This window comes from Mus musculus, chromosome 11 (assembly GCF_000001635.26).
Source record: "Mus musculus strain C57BL/6J chromosome 11, GRCm38.p6 C57BL/6J".
In the NCBI taxonomy this organism is placed as follows: domain Eukaryota; kingdom Metazoa; phylum Chordata; class Mammalia; order Rodentia; family Muridae; genus Mus; species Mus musculus.
Genome location: NC_000077.6, coordinates 74,898,080 through 74,914,086, shown reverse-complemented (window position 1 = coordinate 74,914,086; position 16,007 = coordinate 74,898,080). Strand labels below are relative to the sequence as shown.

Here is a 16,007-nt window from a genome sequence, read left to right as displayed (position 1 = left end):
CCAGAGTGCTGGGATTAAAGGTCTGCCCATCACTCCTGGATACATTAATGTGAGTGGGGTGTGTGTGTGTGTGTGTGTGTGTGTGTGTGTGTGTGTGTGTGTGTGTGTGTGTGTGTGTGTATGTGTTAGTTAACCATGTATGCCAAGGCATATGTATGGAGGTCAGGACAACTTGGGGGTTGCTTCTCTTCTTCCATCATATGGGTCCTGGAGACCAAACTTAGGTCATTACGACCTTATGTGCCTTGAGCTGCTGAGCTACCTTGCCTGTCACAGTATGTGTTAATTCTTAAAATAAAAATGTAAGTCAGAGCCGGGAGTGGTGGCACACGCCTTTAATCCCAGCACTTGGGAGGCAGAGGCAGGCGGATTTCTGAGTTCGAGGCCAGCCTGGTCTACAAAGTGAGTTCCAGGACAGCCAGGGCTATACAGAGAAACCCTGTCTCGAAAAACCAAAAATAAATAAATAAATAAATTAAAAAAAAAAATATATATATATATAAGTCGGGTACAATGGCACACAGGAATAGTCCCAGGAATCAGAAGGCTGTGACAAAAGGATCCCTTATACCAGCCTGGATGACATAAAGAAACTTGAGATTCACAAAACAAACAAAACAACAGGTAGAGGTTCAAGCCTTTACTCCCAGTACTTAGGAGGCAGAGGCAGGTAGATCTCTGTAAATTGTAAAGGCCAGCCTGGCTATACAATGATGAAAAGGTCCATACCTGTACCAGTGCCAAGAGGTGTGTGTGTAGGGGGGCAGTGGGGGCGGGGGCTGAAAACTTCAGATCCAAGGATGTTCCTCTCTGAACCAAACACTGGTAATGGGAGCAGTTGCAGCAGCACTGTAGCCCCTGCCCCCATCCCAGGGCCATTGTCCTGTTTCAGCGTTTTAAAGAATCATTGTTTGGACTGTGCTCTGATGCCTTGCCTTGTTCCTGGGTTTCAGAACCATGTGTGCTCAGTACTGCATCTCCTTTGCTGATGTTGAAAAAGCTCATATCAACATTCAAGACTCTATCCACCTCACCCCAGTGCTAACAAGCTCCATTTTGAATCAAATAGCAGGGCGCAATCTTTTCTTCAAATGTGAGCTCTTCCAGAAAACTGGGTCTTTTAAGGTAAAAATCAGTTTTATTATATATGTTTTCCAAATCGATTGGCTTTATTATTCTGTCCACTACCGGTAAATAAACAACTTTTTGCAGCTGGAAACAAGAGGTTGCACAATTTTGAAGATGAGGGTACCCAGGTTTACAACATTGCTATGCCACTTTCACACAACCTAAAATCCATTATAACTGTGGTCCCATGAATCGTGTCTAAAAAACTAATGGTGTGAAGCACCACACCCGGCTGTGTTGTACAGCTGTGCATTTTTTCATATCTTAGCAGAAGGATCAGGGATAAGGTTGCCCATGGTTACATAGCAAATTCAATGCCAGCCTGAGCCACAAGACACCTTTTTTGTTTGTTTACAAAGTAAAGCGGTTATAAGCTAATTTACTATTATGAATAATACTTGGGGCTGGCAAACAGCTCAGAGGTTAACACTGGCTGTTCTTCCAGAGGATGCTGGTTCAATTCTAAACACCAGCATGGCAGCTCACAACTGTAAGTAAAACGCCAATGCACATAAAAAGTAAAAAGGAATCATCACAAAAATGTTTTCTAACTTTTTAAATTGTATGTGTATTGGTATTTTGCCTGCATGCATATTTGTGTGAATGTGTCACATACCCTGGAACTGGAGTTATAGAGTTGTGAACTGCCATGTGTACTGCGTACTGGGAAGTGAACCCAGGGCCTCTCAACTGTTGGGCTCTTTGTAGCCCAAGAAAAATAGTTTATACTTAGTGTAGTGTAAGTGTACAATGTTTAGTTATAGAACTATATATATATCACAGTGACATTAGATCTTCCCAGATCTGCCTTCTGTCCTGCAAAGCACACTAGAAGTCCTTTAGAGCTAGGTGTGGCCACTCACCCCTGTAATCTAACACATGGGAGATTGAGGCAAGATGATTTCCCTGAGTTCAAAGCTGCCCTGGACTATGTAGCTAAGTTCTAGGCCACAGAGTAAGACTCAGTCTCAACTCAGGAGCAGGGCTGGTGACCAGGGTGGCCCAGCATTGAAGGTCACTTGCCCTTGGAGTGGACCTGGATTTCAGTAATGCTCACTGCAATCACAGTACTCAGGAGACAGAGGCAGGTGGATTTCTGAGTTTGAGACCAGCCTGGTCTACAAAGTGAGGTCCAGTACAGCCAGGGCTACACAGAGAAACCCTGTCTCGAAAAACCAAAAAAAAAAAAAAAAAACCCAGACAAACAATAATGCTCACTCCAGAGAATCCAGCAGGTTCCCACGTGATGCATAAGCATGCTTAAAGACAAAACTTTCACACACATAAAAGTAATAAAAAGGAGAAAAATGTGCTGTGTAATACCATTTTAACCTTTTGTATATGCCATTGTATTATAATTGCCTGTACTATTATTTCTCATTATTTTTACATGCTTGAGTTTATTGCTTTCAAGCAATAGTGTCTATCATGTAGCCTCAAGTGTATAGCAGGCTGTTTGTGTAAATACTCTCTACAGTTTGTATAATAAACAAGTGAATGCATGTCTCTGAACATGTTCCCATTGTTAGAAATGCACCATTTATAATTTACTATCTCGTCCAGATTCGAGGTGCCCTTAATGCCATCAGAGGCTTAATTCCTGACACGCCAGAAGAGAAGCCCAAAGCCGTAGTTACTCACAGCAGCGGAAACCATGGCCAAGCTCTCACCTATGCTGCTAAACTGGAAGGTACATAACTTTCTCAGGGTAGTGTCGAAAGTAGTACAGAGCTGCCCGTTTGAGTGTAAGCAAAATGATCTAAGTTTCTATCCTAGACAGCCCTCATATCTGTCATGTTCTTCCCCTCCCAGGAATTCCTGCTTACATTGTGGTTCCCCAAACAGCTCCCAACTGCAAGAAACTGGCAATCCAAGCCTATGGAGCATCGATAGTATACTGTGACCCAAGTGACGAGGTACAGAAAGCAGTGCTCAGCAACTTAGCATCTTCACATGACTGACGGTCTGCCTCTTATGCCTCCTCTTCTCTTAGTATGGCCAGACTATTATACCTCTCTCTCTCTCTCTCTCATCTACCTTTACTGGATATCATTAGTCTCAGCTTAATATGACTAAAGCCAGGCTTGATAGGACATGCCTATTCTAGCACTCAGGAGTTTGAGACAGAATGGCAAGTTCAGCCTAGATGAACTAGCCATTCCACCTTCCTATCTAATATACTGCAATATCCTCTCCCAAAACAGTTCTTCAGAAAGGCCAATTTCTAACCTTGTATACTTTGCACTTAACTTCAAACATCCTTTTAAAAATACCTTGCCGGGCGTGGTGGCGCACGCCTTTAATCCCAGCACTTGGGAGACAGAGGCAGGCAGATTTCTGAGTTCAGTTCTGAGGTCAGCCTGGTCTACAGTGAGTTCCAGGACAGCCAGGGCTATACAGAGAAACCCTGTCTCTAAATAAATAAATAAATAAATAAATAAAATATAAAAATAGCTTATGTCACGTGAAGCTCCTCTGTCACTCAATAAAAAATGCATTTTTCTCACAAGTACTCCAGCACACCATGTTTATTTATAGAAATGTAAAAAAAATCTGTCTTTTAAGTATTAAGAATAAAACTTTTGCGGAACTAAACTCACTTTAAGTCAAGTAAGCTACATTAATGCTACCTTTTTAGTCCAGAGAAAAGGTCACTCAAAGAATTATGCAAGAAACAGAAGGCATCTTGGTCCATCCCAACCAGGAGCCTGCAGTGATAGCTGGACAAGGAACAATTGCCCTGGAAGTGCTGAACCAGGTAAGATGGCATAATTCTATGTAGCTATTAGTAAAGTGGTTTGCTGTGGACTGTATGTACACATGAGGCTTTGTTTTTAAAAGATTTATTTTGCCGGGCAGTGGTGGTACACAACTTTAATCCCAGCACTTGGAAGGCAGAGGCAGGCGAATTTCTGAGTTTGAGCCTGGTCTACAGAGTGAGTTCCAGGACAGCTAGGGCTACACAGAGAAACCCTGTCTCGGAAGAAAAAAATGATTTTATATATATGAGTACACCATTGCTTTCTTCAGACACACCAGAGAGAGCATCTGATCCCATTACAGATTGTTGAGCCACCATGTGGTTGCTGGGAATTGAACCCTAAAAGAGCAGTCAGTGCTCTTATCATTGAGTCATCTCTCCAGCCCACATAAAGGTTTATTAATTGGCCTATTTACATTATTACTACAGGTTCCCTTGGTAGATGCACTGGTGGTACCAGTAGGAGGAGGAGGAATGGTTGCTGGAATAGCCATTACAATTAAGGTAAAAAAAAAAAAAACAGCCTCACTGGGCGGTGGTGGTGCATGCCTTTAATGCCAGCACTTGGGAGGCAGAGGCAGAATTTGAGTTCAAGGTCAGCCTGGTCTACAAAATGAGTTCCAGGACAGCTAGAGCTATACAGAGAAACCCTGTATGGGGGTTGGGGACAAAAACACCTTCTAGACTTCCTAGACTAGGTATAGGACCATCACCTCTCATAGCCTTCTTTGCCCACTGTCCTTTTGCTCTATGCTGCTATAGAAGCAGTTAACAGTTACAATGGTGGCATCCTTACTCCTCAAGTCCACCTCACAAAGCTATGGCCCTTCCCAATTACTAGAATCCAGACAAGCCAGTTATCAGATACAACTTTTATTAAAGTGCTTCAAGGTCTTGTTTCCATTCTGATCACCAAGGGTAACACATCTTTAACTCTCTGCCTCCTTTACGTAGACAAAGGCTGTATTGTAACATGTGCCTTCCTTCCCCAGGCCCTGAAACCTAGTGTGAAGGTATACGCTGCTGAGCCCTCGAATGCAGATGACTGCTACCAGTCTAAACTGAAAGGAGAACTGACCCCCAATCTTCATCCTCCAGAAACCATAGCAGATGGTGTCAAATCCAGCATTGGCTTGAATACCTGGCCTATTATAAGAGACCTTGTGGATGATGTCTTCACTGTCACCGAAGATGAAATCAAGGTAAGACTCAGGCATTGTTAACAGAACCCTGACAGTAGATCACATACTTATCACAACAAACCCAAATGTCTACTTCATTTTTCGAATGTAACCTACTAGACTCCGGCTCCGTTTCTTGTTTCATTAACCCTTGCTCCTTTCTGTGCCAACAGTATGCAACCCAGCTGGTGTGGGGGAGAATGAAACTGCTCATTGAGCCGACTGCTGGCGTGGCACTGGCTGCAGTGCTGTCTCAGCATTTCCAAACAGTCTCTCCAGAAGTAAAGAACGTCTGCATTGTACTCAGTGGGGGGAATGTAGACCTAACCTCCCTGAACTGGGTGGGGCAGGCTGAACGGCCAGCTCCTTACCAGACGGTTTCTGTTTAAATTCAGGCAAGATTGTCTCTAGATGAAAATTTTGTTTCCATCTTCCCTTTAAAAATTATGTTCAAAATCCTAATGAAGAAAGTGTAAGTAATCATGTAAATTCTGTACTTAGCAGAGACATGGACAACTGAAATACAGAGCACAAGCTGCCTGGTCACAACCCAGACTCCAACACTGGAGTTTTGGTTGGTTGCAGTAGAGACAGAACCCAACTGAGTCTCTTACTCCATGTCTACTTCAGACACTGTTGAAGAGATGTCACTTTTAACCCAAGGTACTGGCTCTGGTACATATGGGTCATAAGTCCACTTGGGAAATACTCGCTTATAGAGATTCATTAATACTGTGTCCTGAGATTTCAGCTTCCCATCAAAACTGCACTTCATATGGCCATGGGTACCTAAAAGTTAAACAGATAATTGGTCAAAATAAAGTGGACACGTCCAAGCAGTGAACTTACAGCCCACAGTCTCCGATAGCCAACCCCTGGGAATCCCAGGCTCTTACCTAGAGGCTCTTTGATATGTCCCCGGCGGCCCCACTTGGTTCTCAGTTCCACAGGCTTAAACCACATCACATCCTCTTAGAATGGAAAAACAAAGTCAAACATTTGCCCACACAGCCGCAAGGCCATCTTCCCACCACTCTCCTTCTCACACCTACCTCTGTTGAAGAACATGTACCGCACTACTGCCATCTTGGTAAATATTTTAAAAGGATGACCACTTAGAACCACTCTCTTTATGACCATCCTGTCTGGGTCCACTGAAAACAGATGGCCTGTAGCGATGAGGCTGTGCATTCCTGAGAAAGAGAGCACTGTCAATCTAAGGCCAAGTCCGTAGCTCTAGTCTACTTTAAGGGCCCATCCATCCACTACTATGCTACTTTCCCGAGGCAAAGGAAGACCACTAAAAGACATTTATAATGAGCCAGTCCCTCACACCCACCTTACATATATTGAATATATTGATTAGTGTGTACTTAAGTATGCCAACAGGTAACAACTGATGTATCACTCTGGGCTTACACCCTCAATGAGGCTAAAACTGGTATTTAAAACAAACAAAACACCAGTATTCCTTAATACAGCAAGACCCCATGCCTAAGTACAGAAGAGTTATGGTGCTAGTGGGTACTTGTATGTTCGGTATTTACATCCCAAATCCAACATACCATTTCTTCTCTGCTTGAAAAGCAGCACAGATGCAGGAGGGAACGTGATTGGCGCAAACACTGTCACCACGAAGGCAGCATCAGCAGTCAGGAATCTTTGAAATTTATGTTTATCAGCTTCCATAATAAGGGTGCAAAATAAGTAAATAGAAAAGCAAAAGGCCTTGTGAGATACCATAAGCAATGCAAGTGTCAAAAGCTGTACTGCTGCAACATGTGGCCCCACCCTTTAAACTTTCAGCAATGGAGATGAAACCCAGGGCTGTGTCCACACTAAGTGCTCTGCCATAGACCCACAGCATATCCTCAGTGTTTGTATTTTTATTAATGTGTATGCATCTGAATGCAGGTGCCTCTCTCCACATTGACAATGTGGATGCTGGGAATCCAACCTGGGTCCTCTACAGGCTCCTGTCTGCTTAGTTTTGAGAGGAGCTCAGTACTGCATGCTGGCCTTGAAGTTGCTGTGTACCTTCTGCCATCAAGGGCTAAAGTTCCCAGTTCATTTTTGGTTTCTCTATACTACTAACTCTCGGGCTTTTTCCGTGTCAGTGAACATGGCTGTGAGATGACTGCTTCTGTGCTGGGTGTAGGAGAGTAAGCTAGTAGGGAAACTGTTCACCTTACTTTCTCAAAACAATAAAAAGCCTTGTAATACATCTCATTTATTTGGGGGTGTGGGGGCATATATGCATAGAAGTCAGAGGACAGTTCTCTGCTCCACCATGGGGGTCAGGGCACTCGCTGACTGTAGGTCCTCAGGTTCAGCAACTAGTCCATGTTACTTTATATTTCACTCACTCAGGTATGTCAGTGTGCCTCTGTAACAAAGTTGCCAGCTGGGCATGGTAGTGTACCCCCCCCCCTCCACCTCAATACCCCAAGCATTCTGAAGGTCAAGGCCAGCTTGGGCAACATATTAAGACCTAGTCTCTCAATTACCAAATAAAATAAAAATAGAAAGTAAAACAAGACAGCTACACACAAGTTACTTAAACAAGCAAGTAATAACAGTAACACTAAGAGGGGAAGGTGGGAGGACCCAGCTCAGTGCAACAAGATACGCCATCTCTTCAATAAAACTTTTGTTTACAAACACACGATGGTAAGAGAATGTACCCAGAGCACCAGTGAAGCTGTCACCATCTTGTCTCCTGTCACTGAAAGGCAAAAGCCCCAAGTGAGCAGGCAACACATATTCCTACTCCTGAAGCTACACTGGGATTTAATACCTACTCTGGAACAATACTCATAGCAGAGAAGCCTCAGTACAACATTTTGCATCACTGGGATGCTTCAGACAGGTTCAGACATTTTGAATAAAAACATTATTGGCTCCTAAGTCAGAGTACTCAAAATATTTCTAATCTCAGAGACTTTCGACCACAAAGAAGAGGTGGCAAGGCTCCAGCAGCTGTCTGTGCTTACCTGCTGTGTGCTGAGAGAACAAAGGCGAAGCTCGGAAGCGCCTGAACCCACAGTGGAAGATCAATTCTTCTTTCGCCTTCACAGGTTCCGTGTTGCCAGGGTTCCGGCTCACCACCATGTTCAATACAGACATCTGAGGACCAAACAAGAAAAAACTTCACAGTCTAGGCATACAACAGCCTAACCTGAAAGGCAAAGCAAGCCAACATCAGTCACTCTAAGAACTGACCATGCTACTAACAAGTCCTTTGTATCCACCAACTGACATCATGGTGATTTAGGCCTCATCGGTGCTTCCGTGCACATGTGTCAGCACTGTTCCATAGTAATATTAAAGAGCCACCTCACCACCACATACCCTCCCAGCCACAACCATTCAAGCTTCTTCAACCTTTATGCCAGCCTTCCCACTCCCAGTATACATGACTATAGGCTACCTAGAGAAGAGATCTATACATGGGCATAGACATTTACAACTGCTAACCCCCATTTTGATCTGAAAAACACATTTAGAGAAGTCTCAGAACCACATAGACTACATCAAAAAGATGCTTCAGACAGGTTCAGACATCTTGGGCATGACCATCATTGACTTCTCTATCTTAATTCCTCAATCAAAAAGGTAGGCTCTCATCCCAATGAGCAAAGTGTTGTACACTTGGGAAAGGTATTTGTACCTCTCCATTTCCCATAAAACACTGATTTACCTTCTGTTCATAAGGTAGCAAAGAAAATGCAATCAAGGGCGCTCCTTGCCTGAAATACTCAACCACTGAGACAGGGACATCAGAAACATGGAGTGTGACATACCAGCCCACCTGCCAGGAGAAAGCACAATAGTCACAGGGTGCCGATAATGATGAAACCTTTCTCCAGGTATGTGCTAAGCCTCATCTCTCAAGACTGACACTCATAGACGCATCAACCACCCAGATTCAACCTCGGCTACTCATCTCTGACTGCTCCATACTCCCAAACAAGCAGCATGATACCAAACAAGAACAACTTAGAAGGTGGGCAGAAGGCAGGTACCTCAGCTCCTTCAGCTTCTTTTTCCTCAATCTCTTTAAAAATTCTTTTTCTAGTATTAACAAAATTCTGAAACTGAAATATCCGAGCATAATCTCTAGGAAGGTTTTCTTTAGGATCCCAAGGAGATGTCCGGAAACTCTTGAGGCCTCTATATTTCTGAAATCTAGAACGGAAGTTTTAAAGAAAGCAAGAGGTTTAGTACTACATAAAACTCACCTCACTTGTAAAATGGTTAGTTAAGGCTCTAGGTTTTTCAAAGTACTCTTACTAGGGATGTAACTCACTGGTATAATGCTTATCTAGTATGCACGTGGGCCCAGGGTTCAATCCCCAGCATAGCACAACTAAGCACTGGGGATGCCGGGGCAGGATCATGGTTCCACATCAGCCTAAACTGTCTCAAGAAACTAAGGCACCAAAATGGTCTAATAGGCTAGAACTGGGCATGGAAAGGCACACCTACATTCTCAGCTCTTGAAACATAGTGGCAAAGGATCAAGGCTGGCCTGGTCTGCATGAGAGCCTATCCTTCACACAATCTCCAGACTAATAGCTTTAGCAAAAACCATGTTCTACAACAGCTTCTAACAAGTATTTCAGAATCAACCCAGGCTTTTCAAAGGTGACAAGTACTTACAAGTACCTGTCAGGAATATGGCTCTTCAACCTGCCTTACATTAGAGCCTTACATTTTCTTGCTTTTACAAGCTTTCTTTCAAAATATACACTCTTACTTTCCAAAAGAATTTTTTCTGCGCATTTACTCCCACAAGGATTATCTGCTAATTAACCTTCATGTCTCTCTTTCTAGGGCCCTCTGAACAATTCTAAACCTTGATAGTATGTTGCTACTTCTCATATAGCATGTTAGTCCTTCCTTCAAGGACAAGAACAGTGTTTTTCTCTATTTGCTTTCTGCTCACAGACTTCTGTTATTGGTTTTAAATAAAACTTGTTTGAAATCACTTGTTGACTAACCGAATTCTAGCAGCTACATCACGGGGGGTATCCATTTCATCTGGAAACATTTCTTCCAGTCTTTCTTGTTTATATTTCTCCAACATTCTCTCCTCGTCCTCTGCATCTACTTTCTCATCGTATAGATCGTCACGCACAGACTCCCCGAGAGTCATAGTTTCACATTCTTCCTCCTCTTCCTCACCACTCCCATCCTGTAAAATGGAGAATTAAAAATGTGCAATATGAAACATACTTATTTAACATTGAGGAAGCTAAGGCAGGTGATTCACTATGAGTTTGATAGCAGCTTGGGTGAGACTAAGATGGTCTCAAAAAAAAAAAAAGAAAGAAAGAAAAAAACCCCAAAAGGGCAGGGAATGTAGCCAATTGTTAAGAGTGCTTTCCTAGCTAGCACACATGAAGCTCTTGGTTAGAGCCTAAAGCTGGGCAGACTTCACATGCCTACAGCATCAACAGCTGGGTTCAAGGTCACCCTGAGATACATAAAAGACTACGTCCCCAAAAATGAAAATCATAGCACCTATAAGATGGCTGAAAACGTAAGGATGCTTGTTTCCAACCCTGATAATCTATTTCTAAACCCGAATTATATCCATGAAATTCAAATAGTGGAAAGGGAGAAATGACTCCAGTAAGCTTCCTGACTACCACACATATAGACACAAGCAAGCATGCAAGATGGGCATAATGATAGGCATCTCTCATCACAGCATTTGGGAGGCTGGGGGTGTGTGAGAGAGTTCAAAGAGCAACATGTGACCCAGTCTCAAACACCTCCCTCAAAAAGCCCCCCCCCAATACCTAAAAACAATGTGTGTGGGAGCGTGGTTCAGCTGGTGATATGCTCACCAGACATTTGTGAAGAAGCCCTGGGAGTCGATGCATTCCTAGCACCACTTCCAAAACTAAGTACGCTAGAGTACCTCTATAATCCAAGCACTGGGGAGGTAGAGGCAAGAGAGTAAGTAATTCAAGGTCCTTCTCTGCTACACAGTGAGCTCAAGAGTTAATACAGTGGGTGCATGAAAAGAATAAAAACAAACAAACAAAAAAACCTATGCAACAGTAATAAAATGTCCCAACATTTAAAAAAAATAAAATAAAATTAAAAGCTAAACAAAATAGCAATCAGGCTTGGTGTCACAAATGATCCTAGTTCTGGAAAGATTAGAAGGATTGCTATGAGTACAAGGTCACGTATGGGCTAGTAAGTTCATCTTCTTTAAAATTTAAAAAAAAAAAAAAATCAGCAGAATCCACTGATTTCTGCCCCAAAAGGAATTAAACAAAGATCTAATAAATTTTTTTAGCCACCTATCTGCAACCAATATAAATATAAAAATGTAGGGCGAGACTATGTTTATTTGAGTACAGGCACGCCTGTAGAGGTCAAAGCTCAACTCTGGTTGTCTTTCCTCACCTTCTGCCTTCAGACAGGATCTTTTATTTTGTTTTTTGAGACAGGGTTTTTCTGTGTAGCCCAGGCTGGCCTTGAACTCAGAAATCCTCTGCCTCCCAAGTACTGGGATTAAAGGCGTGCGCCACCACTGCCTGGATCTTGTTTGTTAACTTGGCCTCAGTGTTCCAGATATCCTGCCTCTACTACAAATCTTGCCACAGAGCCCGAGTTCACAGAATTACACCACGACTTCTGGCTTCTTATGGGTCCTGGGGATTCAAATGCAAGTCCTAAAGCTTATGTGGCAAGTGCTCTTTACCCAATGTGCCATTTTCCCAACCTCAAATGATACACATTTTCCCCCTTAGTTACAGCAGCTGACTTTACAGTACAGCCTTGGTTTTGGAGCCATATACATAAGTGGCCCAGTGGCCAATTTTCTTACCTGAGACTCCTCTTCCATGAAACCTTCGTGTTGTATATCATCATATTCACCACCTTCCCCATCACTTTCATCACCTTCATCCAGAATCCACTCAGCCTGGTAACTGGATGTTCCTTTAGGGACCTTCTTTACCACTCTGGACCGTTGCTTCAGTAAGTCTGAAAAGTACAAACAATTTTTAGTATTCTTACCTATGCAGGCACTGCTACCAACATGAAAGACAGCAGCTACACGAGAACATAGACTTCTTCCAATTTTAACCCAGCCGCCTCACATTTAAGACAAAGACACAGCTAAATAAACCCTGCAGTGGGCCTAATGTCATTTATTATGTAAAGAGACAAGCCTGGGGTGATTTCTAGAGGAAACAGAGCTGTACTCAGTGTTTGCTTAGTGCAGCCATTCGGTATTTAAACTTCAGTCACTTCCTCATCCAGCCCTAGAAGCATGTGACCGTCGACCAGGTAAAGAGCATACAGAATTAAAGTCAGGAAGGTGACGAGCTTGCTGTCACTGACCATCTGCCTCATCCAGCTCTTCCTCAGTGGGCCAGGTCTGCTCTCCTTCCATAGGATCTGGAATAGCCTCTGTTTGTAAAGACTCCTGGTGATCAGGGTCTGCCTTCATCAGAACCTTAAGGTCTTCTTCCATGTCAGGAGCAGCATCTGTAACACAAACCTAAGACCCAAAAGCAGGTAAGAGCCTATCAGACACTCATCTGAAAGACCCACCAGTTAACCAGACAATCACTTTCCAAACGGCCATCGCCTAGCACTTGCTCTGCTCTCCTACTAACCTGGGAGGTTGTTACTAATCCTGACACTCTCCTGTTTACTACACCACCGTTCAATCAAGGTGCTCTCTTCAGAAGAGTGGGCAACGCCTTTTATCAACACTCAACTGGAGAGGAAGGCTGACCTCTGTAAAATTTGAAGCAAGCCTGGTCTAAGCCACTGCTACATAGTGAGGTCCAGCCTTTTAAAAGTTCAAAGAAAGCCAGAAGTCCAAGTGTGGTGGACACTGCTCCACTCTATGACTAGATGTAGGATCTAAGTCCCAACATAATCCCTTCAGCTCTGCTGAACTAAGTCATTCAAACCTTCCACACACTTGGCTAACTCTGATCTCTCCTGTGCAACCAGCTAGTGTCCTCTGAATTTCCACAGCAGGTCTGAACCTTAACTACTGTAATTTTTAAATTCACAAGTATTTGAATTTTTTTTCCTAATTCAAATTAAGTTCTGAGACAAGAGGCCACATCTGCCAACTGTGCAAAGTATGTAGAAATACCAGATAAATACACTTAACCAGCATGTGTCTGAATGTCTACTGCCTGACATTTCAAACTAGCAGTAGTCTCCTCACTGGCCTCAGCATGCAAACTATCTGCTTTGAAATTTAAAAACCAGGGTGGGTCCACAAGGTAGGAGAGAACCAGACCTTGAACACCAGTGATGTACCACTCTCCAGCATACCAAAATAAATTCAGTAAAAAAGTTGAAAACAATCGCGGGCAAGAAATGTAGGCAAGTAGTGGAGGGCTGGCTTGGCCGGGGTTCGACTCCCAGAAATGAAAACCCCAATCTTACCTCCATTGCCATGTTTGGTTTCTTCTGGGATTTAATCACTCTAGGATTTAAAGGGAACGGATCCACAGGAGCATCTATTTGATTCATTTGGAAATCACCGTGTCCAACGATATGCAGCAAGCTATTTACATTCAGAGTCCTCCCACGAACATAGCCTGAGATTTTCAAGGTGCCCACTAAGTCACTCTCCTCACTAGGCACGAAGTCAGCAACATGGGCAAACAAGTAAGCTCGCCGATCCCGAAAAGCAAGATGCCGTTGCTTCTGGTTAGCCAACTGTCTAAGTAGCATTCCTGATTCCTGCTGCGTGTCTAGGAGCAGAAGTTTGTCTTCAGGGAAGCGTTTCTCCACCATTTTACTTAGCTTCTTTCGGGCATCTATTTGTTTCTTTGGTGGGAAGCCAGAAAGGCCCTGGACAGCTAGTGCTGAAAGGAGAGAAGAGCGCAGGAAGTCATTGTTTGACCACTTGAAAATCCTTTCCAGTTCCCAGACAACCCAGCGGTCAGCTCTGCCGTGGTCCCAGAGATCACTGGGAAACGCAACACTGAGCCAACAACGAAATGTCACCGTGAGTGTTAACTTTCTATTCCCCCACCGGGCACACGACAGCCCAGGAAGAAAAACTCACTTTAATAATATAAAACCAACTGGGCGGTGCACAGAAGACGGGGGCGGGCGGATCCCTGAAAGATCAGGGCCAATCTGGTCTACAGGACCAGTTCTAGGATAGTCAGGGCCGCCCAAAAGAAACTCTTGTTGTCTCAAATAAATAAATAAATAAAAAGAGTAAAATATATGAAAATGTTTACCAAGTATAGCCCACACCAGCAGAATACAACCCATTGATTTACTCCTAAACTTAATCTTAAACACTGTGCCTGCATGACTAGACCAGAGCTGTTTTCTTTGCTGGTATCCAATACAGCACACTTACTATAGGTGGGAAGGCCCTGAGCAAAAAGGCAAGACAGGCAATAATCCCCCGTACTGTCCCAGCCTTCTAGTGGGTCCAGGAGGAACAGAATGGTATCAGCGACTTTAGCCATGTCTAACAGAGTATGCAGATCCCCTGTATACAAAAGACACCATAAAAAAAAAAAAAAGATAGTTAGCACACTATATTCAAGAGAGACAACTACTTAAACACAATGAGAGAAAAGTATCGGACACTCTAACCTGGTCTTGCATATGTGAAAAACCATCGATGTTTCAAGCTAGGGCACAGAAGCATAAAACTCTGGGTGCTTCCCCGTTCACTCAAATACACCGTTCCCAAGTCTTCATTCTGAAGCAGTTTAAATGCCTCTGGAAGGGAAATCCTGCTGTGCAGAGGCACCACCAGCACCTGATGTGGAGGACCATCCTTGCTGCCCAGCTGCCTCTTCTCGGCCAGAACCTAGCAACACAAAGATCCAAGAATACCTCAATCATTTGCTTCACTATTCTATCTTCAAATATACAGGTGCTGTAACCCCAGGGCAGAACTACTCCCCTTTCTGTTGCTTTGTAAAAGTACCAAGGTAATTTTATGTAACGTAAAACATTAGAAAAGATCAGAGCAGGCCGGGCGGAGCTGGCGCACGCCTTTAATCCCAGCACTCATTTCTGAGTTTGAGGCCAGCCTGGTCTACAGAGTGAGTTCCGGGACAGCCAGGGCTACACAGAGAAACCCTGTCTCGGAAACACCACCACCCCCCCCCAAAAAAAAAAAAAAAGAAAAGAAAAAAGAAAACATCAGAGGAGCCAGGTGTGGTGGCCCAAGCCTTTTAACTTAACACTCAGAAGGCAGAGGTAGGAGGATCTGAGTTCTAGGCCAGCCTGGGCTACACAGTGAGACCCTTTGTTTAAAATAATCATGATTTGCAAAAGAGCAAGCCCGTATAAATAAAGATGAGGAAGGACCAAGCATTCTCTCGTAAAAAGCCACGTGTATGGATGTGCTGTCAAGGAGTTTGGCAGGGCCTCGTTCTAAAATGAACACTGCCTGAAGGTACTCTGGGTTTACCTCCGTTTTCGGCCCATTTCCGTGTCCCATTTTCTAGTTTGAGACTTTACCAATCTCAAACCATAAGCTTCCCCACCCCCGCTTCTACTCACCGACTCCCTCTTTTGCTTTCGGAGCTGGCTGGCGCGATGCCTCTGGTCTATTCGGCTGAGCTGCCTCTTCAGCTTCTTGCAGAGGATTTTCGGTCCTACCCGGCCTGGAAGGCAGATCGGAAGTGGCTGCTCTTCTCCTCTCAGTCAAATCAACCAACAAGAACCTTCCTGCGCCGCTTAAGAGCCTTGGGCAAGGGTCCCAAGTCTAGTCTCGGTGTGGGCACGGGTACCGGCTAAGCAGCCCCTCTCCCTCCTGTCTACTCACCTTTGCTGTCCCGTTGTGCGGACCCACCGCCGTGATGCCGCCCGCCTTTATGAGCTTTATTCTGCTGCTTCAGCGGCCCGGAGCGGTGAGCCGCCATTCTGCAGTCCACGTGTGCACCAAGTGAACTCTACTTCCG

At 44.0% G+C, this 16,007-nt stretch overlaps 2 protein-coding genes and 1 non-coding gene across 13 annotated transcripts in view; 1 reads left to right on the top strand and 2 right to left on the bottom strand.

The window, feature by feature from the left end:
* Positions 1–10,060, top strand: part of Srr (serine racemase) — a 23,507-nt gene extending 13,447 nt beyond the window's left edge. For 5 of the 11 annotated variants that reach the window (XM_017314569.2, NM_001163311.2, NM_013761.5 and 2 more), the window contains 7 exons: positions 954–1,125; positions 2,692–2,818; positions 2,941–3,044; positions 3,767–3,886; positions 4,319–4,393; positions 4,882–5,091; positions 5,244–10,060. In XM_017314569.2, the coding sequence (XP_017170058.1) occupies positions 958–1,125; positions 2,692–2,818; positions 2,941–3,044; positions 3,767–3,886; positions 4,319–4,393; positions 4,882–5,091; positions 5,244–5,459 (1,020 nt within the window). In that variant the 5' untranslated portion in view covers positions 954–957 and the 3' untranslated portion in view covers positions 5,460–10,060. The remainder of the gene's footprint in view (positions 1–953; positions 1,126–2,691; positions 2,819–2,940; positions 3,045–3,766; positions 3,887–4,318; positions 4,394–4,881; positions 5,092–5,243) is intronic. The other 6 variants (XM_011249057.3, XM_030246046.1, NM_001362743.1 and 3 more) reach the window with 4 other exon arrangements.
* Positions 4,747–16,007, bottom strand: Tsr1 (TSR1 20S rRNA accumulation). Its single transcript, NM_177325.3, has 15 exons — positions 15,872–16,007; positions 15,607–15,710; positions 14,686–14,905; positions 14,444–14,578; positions 13,510–13,934; positions 12,439–12,598; positions 11,921–12,078; positions 10,074–10,267; positions 9,096–9,258; positions 8,771–8,881; positions 8,064–8,196; positions 6,636–6,752; positions 6,123–6,263; positions 5,967–6,041; positions 4,747–5,859 (listed from the first exon to the last, which is right to left on the bottom strand). Exons 1-15 carry the CDS (start codon positions 15,966–15,968, stop codon positions 5,681–5,683), a joined length of 2,412 nt encoding a protein of 803 aa, NP_796299.2. The 5' UTR covers positions 15,969–16,007; the 3' UTR covers positions 4,747–5,680.
* Snord91a (small nucleolar RNA, C/D box 91A) lies at positions 8,582–8,641 on the bottom strand. Its single transcript, NR_028562.1, has one exon. It is a non-coding gene; the product is annotated as a small nucleolar RNA, C/D box 91A (small nucleolar RNA).

Bases quoted from the DNA above. Each gene is read 5' to 3' on its own strand.
- Tsr1 (NM_177325.3), bottom strand. From the start codon at position 15,968: ATGGCGGCTCACCGCTCCGGGCCGCTGAAGCAGCAGAATAAAGCTCAT. The intron at 12,079-12,438 runs GTCAGTGACAGC...TGTACTTTTCAG, and splicing joins AGAGCTGGATGAGGCAGATG to ACTTACTGAAGCAACGGTCC. The intron at 8,197-8,770 runs GTAAATCAGTGT...TTTGGTCCTCAG, and splicing joins TGCTACCTTATGAACAGAAG to ATGTCTGTATTGAACATGGT.